General features: G+C 49.3%; 2 protein-coding genes across 2 annotated transcripts in view; one reads left to right on the plus strand and one right to left on the minus strand.

Moving 5' to 3' along the window:
- Positions 1 to 1,541: 1,541 nt before the first annotated feature.
- lamc2 (laminin, gamma 2) lies at positions 1,542 to 11,966 on the plus strand. Its single transcript, XM_035633157.2, has 21 exons — positions 1,542 to 1,779; positions 3,853 to 4,029; positions 4,116 to 4,236; positions 4,480 to 4,595; positions 4,676 to 4,807; positions 5,122 to 5,311; positions 6,089 to 6,201; positions 6,293 to 6,700; positions 6,791 to 7,006; positions 7,198 to 7,334; positions 7,448 to 7,604; positions 7,890 to 8,095; positions 9,296 to 9,375; positions 9,470 to 9,607; positions 9,707 to 9,851; positions 9,936 to 10,085; positions 10,218 to 10,332; positions 10,418 to 10,614; positions 10,726 to 10,881; positions 10,959 to 11,058; positions 11,308 to 11,966. The coding sequence occupies exons 1-21, from the start codon at positions 1,701 to 1,703 to the stop codon at positions 11,559 to 11,561; spliced, it is 3,387 nt and encodes a 1,128-aa protein (XP_035489050.2). The 5' UTR covers positions 1,542 to 1,700; the 3' UTR covers positions 11,562 to 11,966.
- A 2,567-nt stretch (positions 11,967 to 14,533) lies between these two features.
- nmnat2 (nicotinamide nucleotide adenylyltransferase 2) overlaps positions 14,534 to 19,677 on the minus strand; it is a 13,012-nt gene continuing 7,868 nt past the window's right edge. The window contains exons 4-11 of the mRNA XM_035633158.2: positions 18,548 to 18,626; positions 18,266 to 18,392; positions 17,964 to 18,044; positions 17,807 to 17,851; positions 17,591 to 17,667; positions 16,424 to 16,525; positions 15,544 to 15,611; positions 14,534 to 15,449 (exon numbers count right to left, since the gene is read on the minus strand). Of these exons, the coding sequence (XP_035489051.1) occupies positions 15,347 to 15,449; positions 15,544 to 15,611; positions 16,424 to 16,525; positions 17,591 to 17,667; positions 17,807 to 17,851; positions 17,964 to 18,044; positions 18,266 to 18,392; positions 18,548 to 18,626 (682 nt within the window). The 3' untranslated portion in view covers positions 14,534 to 15,346. The remainder of the gene's footprint in view (positions 15,450 to 15,543; positions 15,612 to 16,423; positions 16,526 to 17,590; positions 17,668 to 17,806; positions 17,852 to 17,963; positions 18,045 to 18,265; positions 18,393 to 18,547; positions 18,627 to 19,677) is intronic.

A 19,677-nucleotide genomic window follows, 5' to 3' on the forward strand; every position in this document is an offset into this window, starting at 1 on the left:
ATTAATATTATTATTATTATTGTCTGTGGAGATTCTCCTTCCTTCAGGTCATAGTAGCAGTAGTATATGTGATGCATATGAGCAGTTTTCTTAGTGAAACGTTTCCCTGCAGCTGAAACAAGCGTCTGGTTGCATCAGTTTGACTCTGAGGCTCGTTCAGTCTCCACTCGACGGTGATGTGAACTCACAGCTTGAGTTTAAAAACCTGAACATTTTGTGTTTTCCTCCACAGGAACACTGTCACACACTGAAGGACCAGAGATCAACGGAAGAACTTAAAAACAGATCAGACAGAGTTCATGGATGTTGAAATGTTACACACATGGTGTGATACACTCTGCAGACACACACGCAGCTTGTGTAGGTGAAAAGTGAAGTCAGCGCTCGGAGGTGCAGCCAGGTGTTGAAACGTGTGTGTTCAGGGTGCGGCGTCGACACGGTAACGGGAACAGACGGGCGTGGCTCTGAGTGTGTGTGTGTGTGTGTGTGTGTGTTGAAGCCTGCGGCAGTGTATTTGTACTGGGGAAAGTGTTTGTGAGTGTGTATCCAGGTATTGTCAGGGTGCGTGTGGTGGATCATAGTGTGTGTGTGTGTGTGTGTGTGTGTGTGTGTGAGTAAGTGTGTGTCTGAAGTTCAGGGTGTGTGTCTGTGTGTGTGTGTCTGAAGTTCAGGGTGTGTCCTACCTGCAGCCTCAGGATACCGTTTACAACTGGAAACAATCCACAGCAGGAAGAAAGTCAGACAGAAAGTTGAATGTTCAGCTCTGAGGAGACAAATAACCAACACGTCCACATGTGTGGGGACAACCTCACACATATAGCCACACAGTGCGAGGATACAGTACAGTGTGTACAGTTTTTTGCAGTGTGTAAACACTTCACAACACTGTATGCGCTGCATAACACTGTACTTGCTGCACTCACTGCCTTACGCTGTAAACACAAAACACTGTACACTGCAGACACTGTACTCACTGTATTCATGAACAGACAGCATGTGAGTGATACACTGGATTATTATTAGTGTTGTTTTAATGTGTATAATTGTACTGTTTTAGTTTATTCCTGATTTCATTTTTTTTATGTATTTATTTCACAGTTTGTTGATTTTATTCAGCTGCAGTGTCTCTATGATTTTTCTTGTGATATTTGTTGGTTAATAAAACATTTAATAAATATCTTTTCCTGCTCTTCCTCCTTCAGTTGCTCCTGAACTTGTCCTGGACTTCAGTCTGACTCCCAGAGGATTATTGATATGGACATTGGATTGATTGATATTGATTCTTCTGATGACGTTGTGATGTTTGTCACGTCTGGACTCAGATTTTCCTCTTCAGGGACAAAGCGAGCTTTGACTTCACGTCCTCAGAAATATGATGAATTTAATTTTCTGTCTTGTGAAAGGTCTTTGTTTAGTAAATATGTAAATGTGATGGAAGAGTCCCAGTGAACGTCCAGAACAACGCCCAACACACACACACACACACACACACACACACGCACTGCCGCCGTCATATCCTCTGACTGTGTGTGTGTGTGAGTGAATCACATGTGAGTAAGTGCAGTATGTGCAGCGTGTGCAGACCTGCAGCAGCAGCAGCAGATAAAAGTCGACTCTCTGACGATCTGGACGACTTCTCTCTCTCGTTTCCTCGGAGGAGAGATTATTAAAGATATTATATTTGTGGATATTCACTCGACATGAGGAGCAGCAGCTGGATTTCACTCTGCGGCGTCTTGGCTGCGCTTTGTGTCGTCGAGGCCACGCGCACATATTACTGTAAGTGTTTCACCTTCTTATTCTTATATTTTTTAATCTCTCAGCATCTTTACCCACTGAGATTCAACTGATCTCACAAAGTCAGAGTCATGAACCTCGACCATAAACTTAACAAGAGACGTGGGATGAAGATGTGATTAAATATATACCATATGTTGTTATCTGTAAAACTCAATGTTGACGTTGTGACAAATTCTGATGATATTGAAATATTCTACATGTTAAATATCATCTTACTGTCACAGTCAGTGGCAGTGGAACAAAAATGCAGTTTAGCACAAACCCCAGCAAAGTGCACATGTGGAAAATAGAAATACAGTCGGGTCGTGACCTTACGACCTTCACACGTGACCCGGAGCGAGACAGAAAAACACTTCAGAGCGTTAAAGTGGATTTTATCGTCAGGTTTGATCGGATGGAAATAGAAAAGGAGTCTGAAGTACAGATATCCATTTATATAATTATGAATATCATGTATTATTATTATTATTATTAATAATAAACAGCCTTGTTGATGATGTGTGTAGCTCAGCTTTGTTTTGGATTTAAAATTGTTTTCAAAAAGTTACATAAGGAAGTAAAAGTGAGCAGTGAATCATATACAGGACTTTATCATTTCATATATTATAACATATCAATATCACAACCAACTCTTCACAGAGTCTTCACACAACGTCCATATCCATTTATGTTCAATTTCAAAAAAACACAAATTTAGTTTTCTTTATTTTTTCCTCTAAATAAGAGAACGAGTTATGTTTTTTATTTTGTTCGGAATATACGTGAATAAACATAAAGGAATTATTGGCTCTGATCACAGCTGACAAATCATTTCACATCTGAAGAGACAAAATGATCTGAAGTGTTGCTACGTAAGAAAAACAGTGAGTTGGTTGTGATCTGCACCTTCACCACTAGATGTCACTGAACCTCTGTGTTCCTGAGGTAAAACTGGATCTGAATCAGTGATTAGACACACACACTGCGTGAGTGTGTGTGTGTGTGTGTGTGTGTGTGTGTCTGTGTTTATGGAGGAGTCACATGTTAGAAACCATCCAATCAAAACCACAGCAGCTGAGATCCCGGCTGCTGCCGCCGGCGGCCACACACTGAGTCACGAGTGATCTGAAGTGAACCTCGTCCCGACGGTCGGACGCTCAAACAAACAGACGCACCTTGAACTCACCACCCCCCCCCCCGAATGATTACTGACTCATCATTACTGAGTCGATCAAAGGTCGTGAGGTCAATCTTCATCAGCTTTTATAAAAGTGAATATTCATCTTTTCAACTCTGCGTTTATTTACTTTACAGATTCATATTAACGATAAAGTTTAAAATGTATTATTTGAACTTGTAGCAGTGAACAAAGTAGCAGCTGTGCACAAACTGATGAACACATGAATTCATCAGTAACTTTCTGTTGTTATTGAAACAGAAAAAGAAACTAGAAGAAAAGTCTAAAGCGTCTTAATGTTGTTACAGTAGCTCGCGATGATGATGTCATTATGATGATGTCATTATGTGATGACATTATGATGATGTCCTTATGATGATGTCATTATGTGATGACATTATTGGTGTGGGCGGGCTCTGTGGAGCACGGTGACTCGGGGTGGGAGGGGCTCTGACTCTGTAAACATCTGTAATGATCTGATCACGCTGGAGATCATATCCCGACCCCTGACCCCTGACCTTTGACCTCTCCTCTCACCTCCAGCAGAATGAACTTAAAGACAAGAAGCTGTTTGTGGAAAGACGTCGGTGAATCCGGGCGAGACGTGGTGTTTAAGGGGCGTGGCCTAACCATTTTGTCTCTCGATGTAAAGTGTCACCTGGACTGACGCGTCGCGAGTCATCGAGCTCGTTCAGACTCCGTCGTGATTCAGAGGAAATATGATAATTCATTGTGTTAATTAAAACATTCGTCACACACACCTGCCAAAGAAAACGACCACGACCGACACATGAAACATAACCACAGAAACAAATTAACGATAGATCATAGACATCGAGAACCAGACGAGTGAAGATCAGATTTGTTTTCATGTTTCCTGTTGTCTCCTCCTGCAGCCGCGGTTCGCTGCGAGTGCAATGGCCGGTCCCGGTACTGCCTGCGGGACGGACTGGGCCTGCACTGCGTCGACTGTCAGGGACACACGGCGGGACGCCACTGCGAGCGCTGCCAGGCCGGATTCTACCAGCAGGGGGCGGCGCTGAGCTGCACGCCCTGCCGCTGCAACGCCACAGGTGAGAGGCGGAGCCGCGACTCGTTCAGAGTCTAGTGCAGCTCAGCGCCGCCCACACGTGTCAACATGTTGCTTCTCCTCCTCCAGGCTCGGTCGGTGCTGTGTGCGACAGCAGGGGGCGCTGCCGCTGTCGGGACGGCGTGATGGGAGACAAGTGCGACCGCTGTCCGGGGGGCGGAGCCATCGGACCCAACGGCTGCACGCAGAGGTGAACTCTTCTGTCTTTTCATTTATTTATGTTTCAATTGTTTATTTCTACATTTGTTAAATGATTCAGTTATGTTTCATTGTCATTATCATTATCAATATTTTTGTTGTTTATTCTTTATGTATCTTTTTGATCATTGAAAACTTGTAACGAATCGGATCTTCACACTAATCAGACTCTTCTTCTTCTTCTCCTCCTCCTCCTTGTCTTGTTTGACCTCGTTGACCCCGTCGTGTTCCTCAGCCGTCAGACCAGAGAGGATTCTGGGAGTCGGGCTTGTTTCTGTTACGGCCACAGCAGCAGCTGTTCGGCTCAGTCCGGTTTCTCCGTCCACAACATCAGCTCCACCTTCAGTGACGGTAACGTTCAGCCCTTCACAATAAAACACCTCCACGGATTTCAGAATAAAAGCGTCAGACTGTTGTTGTTGTTGTTTCAGGTGTGGACGGTTGGACGGTGGCAACGGCTCAGGGCAACGTCCCCCGAGACGTTCACTTCCGCTGGACACCGACTCACCAGGACGTGGAGGTTATCTCCAAAAACAGTCTGCCGGTTTACCTGTACGCCCCAGGTGAGGATAAGCCCCGCCTCCATCACCTTCCTTGTCTCCTTCTCATCCCTTCTTTTTTCCCCCTTTCCTAGCTCCTACTTTCCTTTCTTTCCTCCCCCCTGTCCTCACTTTCCCTCCTCTCCTCTTCATTCCTTCCCTTTTCCAGTTCCTCCTCTTTCCTTCCCTGTTTCCTCTCACTTCCTGTCTCCCTTTCCATACTTTGCCATTTTTTTCCATTTCTTCTTTTTCTTCCTCCTCCTCTCTTTTCCCTTTGCCTCCTTGTCTCTTCTCCTCACCTCCTCCTGACCAGGTGTGTCCTCCTCCCTCCCCCACAGCTCGTTACCTGGGGAACCAGCTGCTGAGTTATGGTCAGAACTTTTCCTTCTCCCTGCGTCTGGACCGCGGCGTCCGACACCCGTCCACCAGCGACGTGGTGCTGGAGGGCAGCGGCCTCCGAGTGTCGGCCTCGCTGGGCGACCTGCGCTCCATCGTCCCCTGTGGACAGAAGATCCACTACAGCTTCAGGTCAGTTAGTATCTCTTTTTCAAGCTCCACCCCTCAGTCAAACGCCTTGATCCAGATCCACATCGGGAGTCTGAGCTCATCCTTGTTGCCACTTGAAGGTTTTTTTCTTCTCACATTCCTGATTCCTGACAATCTTTAAACTGAGCAAGTAGAAACAAATCTGACTCAAACTCAGTTCACCTGACGTCCGTGTTGACGCACTATGACTCACTGGGACGGTGTTTGTCGTATAGTGTGTCGTGCAGTGTGTGTCGTGTAGTGTGTTGCACAGTGTGTGCCGTGCAGTGTGCTGTGCAGTGTATGTGTCGTACGGTGTTTCATGCAGTGTGTGTTGTACAGTGTGTTGCACAGTGTGTGCCGTGCAGTGTTGTGCAGTGTATGTGTCTTACGGTGTGTCGTACAGTGTGTGTCGTGCAGTGTGTGTCGTGCAGTGTGTGTCGTACAGTGTGTGTGGTGCAGTGTGTGTGGTGCAGTGTGTGTGGTGCAGTGTGTGTGGTACAGTGTTTGTCGTAGGGTGTGTGTCGTGCAGTGTATGTCGTACGGTGTGTGTCGTGCAGTGTGTCGTACAGTGTGTGTCGTGCAGTGTGGGTCGTACGGTGTGTGTCGTGCAGTGTGTCGTACAGTGTGGGTCGTGCAGTGTGGGTCGTACGGTGTGTGTCGTGCAGTGTGGGTCGTACGGTGTGTGTCGTGCAGTGTGTCGTACAGTGTGTGTCGTGCAGTGTGGGTCGTACGGTGTGTGTCGTGCAGTGTGAAACCATGTGACCTCTGTGTGAGCAGACTGGACGAGCAGCCCGGCAGCAGGTGGAGGCCTCAGATCTCCGCCTTCCAGTTCCAGACGCTCTTGCAGAACCTCACCTCCGTCAGGATCCGGGCAACGTTCGGAGAGGATGGTGAGTTTTTCTTCAGCTGCTGCAGAGGAGGAGGACAAACCAGCTGCAAACCAGCTTCTCTGAACTCAATTCAACTGCCGTCTCTCCTCAGGACGTGGTTACCTTGACAACGTGAGGCTGGTGTCAGCCCGCCGTGGGGATGGCCTCCCGGCCCGCTGGGTCCACACCTGCAGCTGCCCCGCGGGGTACGAGGGCGAGTTCTGCGAGCGCTGCTCGGCCGGTTTCAGACGCAAGATGCCGGCGGACGGAGCTTTCGGCGCCTGCGAGCCCTGCAGCTGCAGAGGAGGCAGCTGTGACCCTCAGACCGGAGACTGTTACTCTGCCGACGAGACGCGTGGAGACAACGGCCACATCAGATGCCCCGAGGGGTCTTACCCTGGGAAGACGCCCGCCGGCCCCCAGGCCTGTGTGAAGTGCCCCTGTCCTGTGGGCGTGTCCTGCTCTGTGGCGTCCGGTTCACTGGCGCCTCAGTGTGATCGCTGTCCTGCCGGGACCAGCGGTGAGTCCCGGGGTCACTTCCTTTTGACTGAGAAAACAGGTTTTTCATGTCGTGGTGATGATGGATCAACATGTGGCTGTTTCCCTCCAGGTCCTCGCTGTGACGTCTGTCAGGAGGGTTTCTATGGCGACCCCGCAGGAGGCTGCAGACCCTGTCAGTGTAACGGTCACATCGACGTCAGCGTGGCGGGAAGCTGCGAGCGCAGCAGCGGCGCCTGTCTGAAGTGTGTGAACAACACGAAGGGGCGGAGCTGCGAGGCCTGCGTGAGAGGCTTCTACCACGGCCGCGCCGCCGACGCCTGCAAACGTAAGAACCACGTCACAGGAAGTGATGTCACCAACAAACACAAGCTGCTTCCTGCTTCATCACTGAGGCAGTTTGACTGTTGACATGTTGAATATGTTGAGATGTTTGAATGTTTGTCAAGATATGAAATGAAGTTTTATATTCGTGTAAATGTTGCTGACGCTCGTTCCCGCCCTCGTGTCGTGACCCAGCGTGCGACTGCGACCTCCTGGGCTCCGAGTCAGGACAGTGCGACGCTGGCGGCCACTGCCGCTGCAGGCCGGGCTTCGAGGGCCTGAGGTGTCAGCGGTCCGACTGCCCCTCGTGTTTCACCCCCGTCAAGGCCCAGGTACGACGCCACGACATCCACATCACGTTCACATCATCGCATCATGTGACGTCATGATCGCGTCAGTCCAACCATAAGTTTGTGATCAGCTGTGATGTGTTTCCTGTTCTCAGTTGGAGCTCTACGCCGCCATGCTGAAGGAGCTGGAGGTTCGACTCTCGCACGGGGACGGAGGTTTGATTCCCGCCGACCGCAGCGTGATGGAGGCCGCGTTGAGAGCCGCCGAGGAGCTGGTGGACGACCTGCAGGACGACAGCGAGGAGCTGGCAGGTCAGTGACTGGGCTCACAGACAGAAGTGTCCTCTGGAGGAACTGGACACTTCCTGAGAGTCGTGCTTCTATAAAATAATATTATTGTTATTATTATATTTCTCCACCATGAGAAAGAAGTTCAGTGTTGTTGTCCTCAGTTAAAGCTGGACTATGTCGCCACCTGCTGGTGAGACATGTTTCATGTCATAGGAATGAATGAGTGATGTTTTCAGATCATCTGTTGGAGAAGTTGATAAGAGGGAGTGTTCTGCCCTGATGTTGTCACATGTCCTGTGTCAATAGACGTGGAGAAGAGGCTGCAGGGGCGTCTGTCGTCCATCAGCAGGAGTCAGCTGGTCGAGGGACAGAACGTCCAGAACATCAGCGATCGGGCCGACGACGTCAGACGTCAGCAGAGGAAGTACCGGGCGCAGGTGGAGGAGGTGGAGACCCTGATGGCGGCGATGAAACGCAAACTGGAGGAGGCGAAGAGCGACCTGAGATCAGCCGTAAGACACCAGACGCATTCTGACCCACGTGACCCAGTCACGACGTCAACACCTTCATCATGTCGACCAATCAGAACACGAGCGTCATCAGAGGCTGCAGAACTCCACAGACACAAATCTAGAACATCCGTCAGGAGAACTCTGACAGACAGACAGGCAGGCAGACAGAGAGACAGGCAGACAGACAGGCATTCTGACAGACAGACAGACAGACAGACAGACAGAGAGACAGGCAGACAGACAGACAGGCACTCTGATAGACAGACAGACAGACAGAGAGACAGGCAGACAGACAGACTGACACTCTGACAGACAGACAGGCAGACAGACAGACAGAGAGACAGGCAGACAGACAGACTGACACTCTGACAGACAGACAGGCAGACAGACAGACAGAGAGACAGGCAGACAGACAGGCATTCTGACAGACAGACAGACAGACTGACACTCTGACAGACAGACAGACAGACAGACAGACAGACAGACAGACAGGCAGGCAGGCAGACAGACAGACAGACAGACAGACAGGCAGGCAGACAGACAGACAGACAGACAGAGAGACAGACAGGGAGGGAGGGAGGGAGGCAGAGAGACAGAGAGACAGACAGAGAGACAGAGAGACAGACAGAGAGACAGAGAGACAGACAGAGAGACAGACAGACAGAGAGACAGGCAGACAGACAGACTGACACTCTGACAGACAGACAGGCAGACAGACAGACAGAGAGACAGGCAGACAGACAGACTGACACTCTGACAGACAGACAGGCAGACAGACAGACAGAGAGACAGGCAGACAGACAAGCATTCTGACAGACAGACAGACAGACTGACACTCTGACAGACAGACAGACAGACAGACAGACAGGCAGGCAGGCAGGCAGACAGACAGACAGACAGGCAGACAGACAGACAGACAGACAGACAGAGAGACAGACAGGGAGGGAGGGAGGGAGGCAGAGAGACAGACAGAGAGACAGAGAGACAGACAGAGAGACAGAGAGACAGACAGAGAGACAGACAGACAGACAGGGAGGGAGGGAGGGAGGCAGAGAGACAGACAGAAAGACAGACAGAGAGACAGACAGACAGACAGACAGACAGAGAGACAGACAGGCAGAGCGTGTCTACATGATGAGCTCCATGTGTCTACATGTTGTGTCCATCCGTCCCATCTGAAGCTGTTTACTCTTCCGTCAGGAGTTTCCTCTCGGAGACGCTCCGCTGGGTTCGAACCTCTGGACCTCGTTGGTGCAGGCGGCGACCGGCCTGGCGGATAAGTGAGTCCACGACAGCGGTTTTCACAGTGTCCCAGATTCTGGTGTTCCAGATGTTTGTGTCTTCTTCACGACTCCTCCCTCTGTCCGTCTGCAGACACCAGACGAAAGCCGTCGCCGTGGAGCAAAGTGCCAGCGAGGCCTTGCGGGACTCGGAGAAGAGTCTGGCTCAGGTCCGAACCCTCATGAACAAAGAAAACCGAGTCAAAGAGCTGCTGGGAGATCTGAAGACCACGTGAGTCGCTTCTGTCCGCTACTCGGCTGCTGGCAGGACTGAACGTGACGTTAGTTCCTGGGCGTCGCTGTTTAACAAACGATGTCCGTGTGTGTTCAGGTTCGATCAGACCTCGGCGCGGGTCAAGGGTCTGGAGCAGCACGCCACCCGCCTGAGCGGCGAGGCCAGAGACGAGAGCAAAATGGCAGACGGAATGTTGAAAAACATCGCCAGCATGGAGCGAAACATCCCGACGTCCCTGAAGGTACCAGCTGCTGATCACAGAAGACATCCTGAACCAAAAACTTCTCCATCTAACTCCCCACTCCTGTTTTCCCATGATGCTCAGGGGGACATGGACGCCATGGTCTCCAGGTTGGATGGACTGAAGGCTGAGGTGGATGAGAACACCTCAGGCTTCGAGGCGCTGCAGGCCGGCGTGCAGCGGGACAAGGCCGCCACCGAGAACCTGCTGGCCGAGGGCAAGTCCGCCCAGCAGGTACTGACATGACTCCTCCCACTCGCCGCTCAGGAGACGTGGGCGAAAACATGAGACTTTACAGTTTTGACAGTTTTAACTCCAACCCAGAGTTCTGGTCCTGGTTTTGCTGAGCTGTGTCTGTGTGCGCAGGACTTCAACAAGCTGCTGGACAGAGTCAACGTTGCCAAGGCCGACACCGAGGCCGCTCTGCAACGCATCGGCAGCAACAGCAACGAGCTGGACGACGCCCTGAAGGCGCTGAGAGGTAAGAACACGCCTCCGTCGAACATTCGCCTCTGATTTCAAACACAAACTGAATTGTTGGACTGAATGCGACTCGTCCTGCTCAGGGTTTGACGAGCAGATCGACGGCGGCAGAGCCCTGGCTGACGCCGCCATCGGGCGACTTCCTGGCATCAACGCCACCATCCGGCAGGCCGTGAGCAACAACGGCAAGACGCTGTCCGTCCTGGGAGAGGTGTCCGACGATTACAACAGCGCCCTGGGAAGCGTGGGCGTGCTGCAGGGCCTGGTCCGCAGTCTGGAGGTGACTAGCACATTGATTAGCACAGAGACAACTGTTAACCTGTAATCCACAGGTTCGATTCCCGTGTCTGGGATCTCTGCTCCGTCCTGAAGTCTGGTCTTTATTCTCCAGGGGACGTTTGGGTCGCTGCCGCACGGCGGTCTGCTGAGCGAAACCACTAAACTGAACAAGGAGGCGAAGGACCTGAGGACGAAGGCGGTCGACTTGGCTGGAGACGTGGAATTCGACCTGGACGACGTCCGGAAGCTGGAGGCGGAGGCGGAGCAGGTAACGTGTCCACACGGAGACAAACTGACTCACGACCTGCAGGACAGAGTTTAACCGTGTGAACGTCTCCTCTGCAGGCGGCGGACGGAGCGGCGGCGGCGTTCGGCAACGCCAGACAGACCAGAGACGCTGTGGGGAAAACTCTGGCAGACATCGGCCGCCTGCTGGCGAACATGAGTGAGTACAAGGTTTGAAAAAAGAGGAGCAGTGAAACTCCAGACGGACGTGAGTGAACGGAGCAGGTCATGCAGTTCAAGGGGCTTCTCACAAAACTCTCGCTGCTGTTGTGGAACGTAGTCAGCCGTTCTCAGGGGGCCCCTCCCGGCTCGGGGGCCCCGGCCCGTTGCAACGCCCCTGCTTGTTCAGTGTGTCACGTTCACCTGCAGCACAGGTTACTCAGCTCTTCCTCCTCCTCCTCCTCCTCAGACAAGCCCGGCACCGTGGATGAAAGCCTCCTGAAGCAGCTGGAGGCGTCGCTGGCCGGCGCTCAGCGCGACGTGGACGCTGGTCTGAGGCCTCGGCTCCGGGACATGGAGCAGAAGGAGGACGCCATGCGCCGCCGGTTGACCGCCCTCGACCTGGACATCGACACCGTGCTGGGAGACATCGCCAACCTGAAGGAGGTGCTGAGTAAAGTCCCCGAAAACTGCTTCAACAGCCCCCCCATCGAAGAGGCCTGAGGGCGTCTCCGACGTCACCACAGAGTCTCTGTGATTGGCCTGTTGATGAACGACGATCCACATAAATGATCAAATAACAGCAACTATAACATTAACATTAACAACTGCTTGTTTGTCTTTATTAACAATGATCCCACAGGTCGTTCAGTATCAATCAGACTTTATCTCCTCACGTTGATCCTGTTGGGTTTATATCTGTTGATATTTCTAATGTGTTTTGTATTTATAACTGTACATACAGTTTTTATATCTTTTCTATATTTCACAGTTTTTATTTAAGTGTCTTTACTCTTTTCACATTAAAACTGCTCAGTGTTCAAAACGTTCTCTTTGTTCAACTGTGGAAGAAAAATCACTGAAGCTCTGAACGGATGAAAATAATAACAATAAATAAATGAATAATAATAAAATGTGTGAGATCAGCTTCAAATGAAAAGAAAAGAACATGTTGACTCAGATGTGATCTCCTCTATTGATATTAATCCATCAATGATTTATAATAAAACAACCTGGAGTCTCCTTTATGAAGTGGGCGGGGCATATGAGCTATACTGCAACCAGACGCCAGCCACACTCGACAGGCGACAGGCTGCGTCAGACGACGGGTCACGAGTCAGGCAACAGGCGACAGGTGTCGTCAGGCGACGGGTCACGAGTCAGGCAACAGGCGACAGGCGTCGCCACGTGACAGGGGTCACGTGTCAGGCAACAGGCGACAGGTGTCGTCAGGCGACGGGTCACGAGTCAGGCAACAGGCGACAGGTGTCGTCAGGCGACGGGTCACGAGTCAGGCAACAGGCGGCAGGCGGCGTGAGGCGGCAACAGGCGGCGACAGGTGGCGACAGGCGATAGGCGGTGTCAGGCGGCGACAGGTGATAGGCGGCGACAGGCGGCAACAGGCGGTGACAGGCGATAGGCGGCCACAGGCGGCAACAGGCGTCGTCAGGCAACATGCGTCGTCAGGCGTCAGGCGGCGACAGGTGGCGTCAGGCGACAGGTCAAAGACTTTTTGAACACAGTCAGTGGATCAGGTGAGTTTATCCTGGTTGTGTCTGTTGTGTTTGTTGTGTCTGTTGTTTGTTTGTTGTGTCTGTTGTGTTTGTTGTGTCTGTTGTGTTTGTTTGTTGTGTTTGTTGTGTCTGTTGTGTCTGTTGTGTTTGTTATGTCTGTTGTTTGTTTGTTGTGTCAGTTGTGTTTGTTGTGTCTGTTGTTTGTTTGTTGTGTCAGTTGTGTTTGTTGTGTCAGTTGTGTTTGTTGTGTCTGTTGTGTTTGTTGTGTCTGTTGTGTTTGTTTGTTGTGTTTGTTGTGTCTGTTGTGTTTGTTGTGTCTGTTGTGTCTGTTGTGTTTGTTGTGTCTGTTGTTTGTTTGTTGTGTCAGTTGTGTTTGTTGTGTCTGTTGTTTGTTTGTTGTGTCAGTTGTGTTTGTGGATGTGAAGACTTAAGCTTATGTCTGTACAAATAAAATGATCGTTTCAACACGAGACACAAAAGCATCAGTTTAATGTTTCTTCTTCATACAGAGATTAAATCTGATGTTACATCATCTGCTGAAATTACAGGAAATAAAACCTGATGATTGTATAAACAAAACGAAACACAGATGGAACTGCTGTTGGACGTCGTGATCCGAAGACACGTTCAGTTTCATATCGAGGATGAAAAAATAAATCAACGACTCAATGATACAGAATCAAATCAAGTCAGAAACTGTGTGTGACTGTGTGACTGTCTGACTGTGACTGTGACTGTGACTGTGTGACTGTGTGACTGTGTGACTGTGACCATCTGACTGTGTGACTGTGTGACTGTGTGACTGTCTGACTGTGTGACTGTGACTGTGTGACTGTCTGACTGTGTGACTGTGTGACTGTGACTGTCTGACTGTCTGACTGTCTGACTGTGTGACTGTGTGACTGTCTGACTGTGTGACTGTGTGACTGTGACTGTGTGACGGTGTGACTGTGACGGTGTGACTGTGTGACTGTGACTGTGACTGTGTGACTGTCTGACTGTGTGACTGTGTGACTGTGTGACTGTGTGACGGTGTGACTGTGACGGTGTGACTGTGTGACTGTGACTGTGTGACTGTGTGACTGTGACTGTGTGACGGTGTGACTGTGACGGTGTGACTGTGTGACTGTGACTGTGACTGTGTGACTGTGTGACTGTGTGACTGTGACTGTGTGACTGTGTGACGGTGTGACTGTGACTGTGACTGTGTTACTGCGTGACTGTGTGACTGTGTGACGGTGTGACTGTGACTGTGTGACTCTGTGACGTTGTGACTGTGTGACTGTGTGACTGTGTGACGGTGTGACTGTGACTGTGACTGTGTGACTGTGACTGTGTGACGGTGTGACTGTGACGGTGTGACTGTGTGACTGTGACTGTGACTGTGTGACTGTGTGACTGTGTGACTGTGACTGTGTGACTGTGTGACGGTGTGACTGTGACTGTGACTGTGTTACTGCGTGACTGTGTGACTGTGTGACGGTGTGACTGTGACTGTGTGACTCTGTGACGTTGTGACTGTGTGACTGTGTGACTGTGTGACGGTGTGACTGTGTGACGGTGTGACTGTGACTGTGTGACTCTGTGACGTTGTGACTCTGTGACGTTGTGACTGTGTGACGGTGTGACTGTGTGACCGGAACACCGGCGTCTCTGCCCCAGCAGCAGCTCCAAGTCGCGGGCTGACAACGGTTACGATCAATTTTGCAAAAGGTCAAATAATTCAGAGTGGGTCATGGTCTCTTGTATTAATCTCCTTATGAATCCTGTGCAATGATGTCGCTTCCTGATTGTTCTCGTGTTGTTGGTCGCTCAGCAACAGAGTGATGATGAGTGCTGGGGGCTGGAGGTGGAGACTGTGTCACTATGCCGTCACATTTCTGCTGAATGTAGACTTTGTGTATTGACTGTACTTACAGACCAGAGACCTTATTTAATATGAAGAAAGCCAGGAAATCTCAGTTTTGACAATATGGCCCTTTAATTAGATCAGCGAGCAATTGGTTACAACTGCAAAAGAGGGCGTTTTACAACCAATCCAGTGAGATGGAGTTAAGCCCCGCCCACCTAGTTAACATCCTAACACAGAAATACATAAAAAAATGTATGTAGAAATATGTAAAAAGCCCCTTTCATCAACAAACTGTATTCGTTTTTTCATCTACTTTTGTTTTTGATAATTCTTTTTTTTTTAAAAGATTATTGAGTCGTTGATTTTTTTTACAGTTTCTGTCCTCCTTACATTTTATCATCAAAAACTCTGCAATTGTAAACACACACACACACACACACACACACACACACACACACACACACACACCTGTTCATTTACAGAGTGAATAGAAAAAGTGGGTGAAGATGATTCCCACTGTGTATTGATTTTATATTTACTTTTTTTTTTTAACTTTTTTTTTTCAAACACGATCACGACGGTGAGATTAACAACAACATGCCGGAACCAAACCTGAAGCATGCAGAACAACAACAACAACAACAACAACAATCATCCTCATCGCCAGTCTGTGTGCGTCGAGACTGAGGAAAAACTTTTACAGTGTACAGTTTGTCGGCCTGAAAGCAGCTGCACCGTTGCCATGGTTACCTGTGGTTGAATACATGCGGAGCTCCGGTGTCAGCACGGCGGTTCGGACGCGTGCACAGGTGAGATGTTAACATTCCCCACTGAGCAACAACACACACACACACACACACACACACACACTCACACACACACACGCTCTCTCTCTCTGTTTCCAAGCTGTCAGGGCCGAGTCTCTAGCCCGAGGCGTTGATGTACAGCTGACTCTGCAGGATGTAGTCGATGACGGGCTGAGTCAGGTAATCCACAACATGGCCGTCACCGTGCTGCAGGGCCAGTCTGGGGGGGTTAACAGGAAGTATATTGAAGTTGAGTTCATGTGCTCAGTTACTTTGCAGCACTGGTAGTCACAGGACGAGGGTTTGATTCCCACCTGCTCTTGGTGGAGCTGACGATGGATAGCGGGTGGTTCGCCTCGTCCTTCACCACCGTGATGTTGTCCTGAAACAAGAGCAGCAGGTGACGGAGGAGGCTGCTGCTGCTGCTGCTGCTGCTGCTGCTCATACAGGCTGAAACATGCTGCTGCTGCTCCTACAGGCTGAAACATGCTGCTGCTGCTGCTGCTCCCCCTACAGGCTGAAACATGCTGCTGCTGCTGCTGCTGCTGCTCCCCCTACAGGCTGAAACATGCTGCTGCTGCTGCTGCTGCTGCTCCTACAGGCTGAAACATGCTGCTGCTGCTCCTACAGGCTGAAACATGCTGCTGCTGCTGCTGCTCCTACAGGCTGAAACATGCTGCTCCTGCTGCTGCTCCTACAGGCTGAAACATGCTGCTGCTGCTGCTGCTCCTACAGGCTGAAACATGCTGCTGCTGCTGCTGCTCCTACAGGCTGAAACATGCTGCTGCTGCTCCTACAGGCTGAAACATGCTGCTGCTGCTGCTGCTCCTACAGGCTGAAACATGCTGCTGCTGCTGCTGCTCCTACAGGCTGAAACATGCTGCTGGTGATGCTGCTGCTGCTCCCCCTACAGGCTGAAACATGCTGCTGCTGCTGCTGCTCCCCCTACAGGCTGAAACATGCTGCTGCTGCTGCTGCTGCTCCTCCTACTGGCTGAAACATGCTGCTGGTGATGCTGCTGCTCCCCCTACAGGCTGAAACATGCTGCTGCTGCTGCTGCTCCTACAGGCTGAAACATGCTGCTGCTGCTCCTACAGGCTGAAACATGCTGCTGATGCTGCTGCTGCTCCTACAGGCTGAAACATGCTGCTGCTGATGCTGCTGCTCCCCCTACAGGCTGAAACATGCTCTCACCTTGAATCTGCGCAGAACAGATGAGTGGTTCATGATCCTCTCAGTGTCGGCTCCGTCACGAGGAACCACCACGATCCCAAAGTCTCCCACGATCACCTCCATCTGAAACCACAGGGTTACAGCTTCACTCTCCACGGCCACGAGGTCACGAGGTCACAAGGACACGAGTCAAAAAGCTAATTACTCTTCACATCCGAACTTTCTATCAGCACTGTTTACCATAAAGTGTAATTATGCTTCATTAATGTGTAATAAACTCATTGTTTACTGACACGTCATAGACGGATCTATGAGGTGTTAGAAATGATCTATTAACCATTAATAAAGTCATTGATTTTAAATTGTGCCTGATCAGAAAGTTGTTACCTCCAGTTACCTCCAGGGCTTTTTAAAAGTTTTAAACAAGCAGAAATATTTTTTTTCACTCGTGAATCAGGTGAAATAAACGTTGTTGTTGTAATACTCATCTTGGTCCCTAGAGGCTGAAGTCACCACCCATAAGACTGCGTGAAATTAATCAAATTATTATTTTCCTCATTTTTATTCCCATTATAATGTCATTTATATTTTTTTACTTTTTTATTTTATTTTATAGCATTTATGTGGGAATACATTTCTGGTATTTTTTTTTAAAAAAATAGAAAAAATAGAAAAAAACTCAGGGTTTCTGTAATGTTCAACTCTCAACGTTCTGCATCTCAGTTGTTGACAAAGGAAACAGCCAATCACAGACGACGTGTTCAGCGAGGTTGGAACCTCCGTTAACGTCACACACACGATGCTGACAGCGTCAGTTGAATCTGTGGTGCGCCACCATAAAGTGTCCCCTGTCGGTCGCTCGGTTGGTTGCATTTTGCAACTTTACCACCAGATAGTTAAAGAAACTACACACTGGAGCTTTAACGCGCCATTTTAAAAGGAAAACGTAGAACTACGGATGGAGCATGAATTAATCTCTATCCACACAAGGTCAACAATTATAATCCAATAAAATATTTTGCATGGTGAGTACTTTAAATAAGTGAAGTTGTAACAGTATTTGTTCACTGTTGTACTGCGACTGGAGCCGACTGGTGGTTTTTGTTTCCTTTGTCAACATCATCAAAATGCCCCCCGACATCATCAGGACGAGGAAGGATCTGAGGGGCGGGGCTACAGGGTGCTTACATCACTGTCCTTCCACAGGCCAGGGATGCAGAAGGACTCCAGCAGGTCACTGCCACACAGGAGCAAGATGCGTAACTCTACAGACGACAAACAGGCGGGAGGAGAGAGACACGTCCTCAGTAAACCAGCGTTTACTGGACAAACAGACCAGAAGGAGTCGACACACGAAGGGAAAGAGAGCGGACGCCACGGCGAGCTCTCGGCTCCGACACTCACCGATCTCCTCGTAACGCATCGCGGTGCCCAGGTTCGCGTTTTCGTCTGAAACACACACACACACATTTTACATTGTAACTGTCCCTCCACATGTTACAGTTTGTCCACCAGGGGGCGCTGACAGGTGAAACCTCCCCACCACAGCGAGTCTACTCACCGACGAAGGTGAAGCGGTCGATGTGCGGACGGACGCAGCAGATCTTCCCCAAACTCTCACCGAGCTTCCCCCACACTTTGACTGAGGGGACACACACACAAATCAAAATATTGACATTTACCACATCATCATCATCATCATCATCAAATTAACGTGACGTCGTTGACTGTCACACCAGAAAGTGGAGCCACGGCGAAGAAGAAGAAGAAGAAGAAGAAGAAGGGGAAAAAGGTCAGGGATTTAAGAATTGAATTTGTGAAGAGAAGTGTTGTGGTCGGGACCAAGGATGATTGATGACTCACTGGCGGTGGGCTTGTGATTCATGCTGTTGTGGTTCTGGTAGATGGGCGGAGTCTGGTTCTGTGGCTGACCAATCACAGGAGTCGTGGACGGCGTGTTGACGTTGGACAGAATACAGCCGGTGACTCTCTGAGGGAAAAAAAATCATCATCATCATCATCATCATCATCATCAAGCTGTCACATTAGGACACATGACCCGGAGGTGGGCGGAGTTCACTGACGTCTAGCAGATGACAACATGTGAATTAGAAATGTTTCGTGAAGAGAAGGAGACATTCACACCTTCATCAGGTCGCGGTGATGCTCCAGGACGCTGCAGGTCGTCTGCCACGTGTCCTGGTAACACTCCCACGGATCAACCCTGACACACACACACACACACACACTGACACAACTACTTCCTGCAGATACTTCACATTAAAAGCTTAAGTCTAACTGGTGCACTGGAGTATGTGACATTATCTTTATCAGAAATAAAGAGATGAAGAGATTAAGAGACGAAGAGACGAAGAGATGAAGAGATGAAGAGATGAAGAGATGAAGAGAGGAACAGACGAAGAGATGAACAGATGAACAGATGAACAGATGAACAGACGGAAATGAACAGATGAACAGATGAACAGATGAAAAGATGGACAGATGAAGAGATGAACAGACGAAGAGATGAACAGATGAACAGATGAACAGATGAACAGACGGAAATGAACAGATGAACAGATGAACAGATGAACAGACGGAAATGAACAGATGAACAGATGAACAGATGAACAGACGGAAATGAACAGATGAACAGATGAACAGATGAACAGATGAACAGACGAAGAGATGAACAGATGAACAGATGAACAGATGAAGAGATGAACAGATGAAGAGATGAACAGATGAACAGATGAACAGATGAACAGACGGAAATGAACAGATGAACAGATGAACAGATGAAAAAATGGACAGATGAAGAGATGAAGAGATGAACAGATGAACAGATGAACAGATGAACAAACGAAGAGATGAAGAGATGAAGAGATGAACAGACGGAAATGAAGAGATGAAGAGATGAAGAGATGAACAGATGAACAGTTGACGAGATGGACAGATGAAGAGATGAAGAGATGAACAGACGGAAATGAAGAGATGAACAGATGAACAGATGAAGAGATGAAGAGATGAAGAGATGAAGAGATGAACAGATGAACAGATGAAGAGATGAAGAGATGAACAGATGAACAGATGAAGAGATGAACAGATGAAGAGATGAAGAGATGAACAGATGAACAGATGAAGAGATGAAGAGATGAACAGATGAACAGATGAAGAGATGAACAGATGAAGAGATGAAGAGATGAACAGATGAACAGATGAAGAGATGAACAGATGAACAGATGAACAGATGAACAGATGAAGAGATGAACAGA

Source organism: Scophthalmus maximus, chromosome 5, assembly GCF_022379125.1.
Source record: "Scophthalmus maximus strain ysfricsl-2021 chromosome 5, ASM2237912v1, whole genome shotgun sequence".
Taxonomy (NCBI): domain Eukaryota; kingdom Metazoa; phylum Chordata; class Actinopteri; order Pleuronectiformes; family Scophthalmidae; genus Scophthalmus; species Scophthalmus maximus.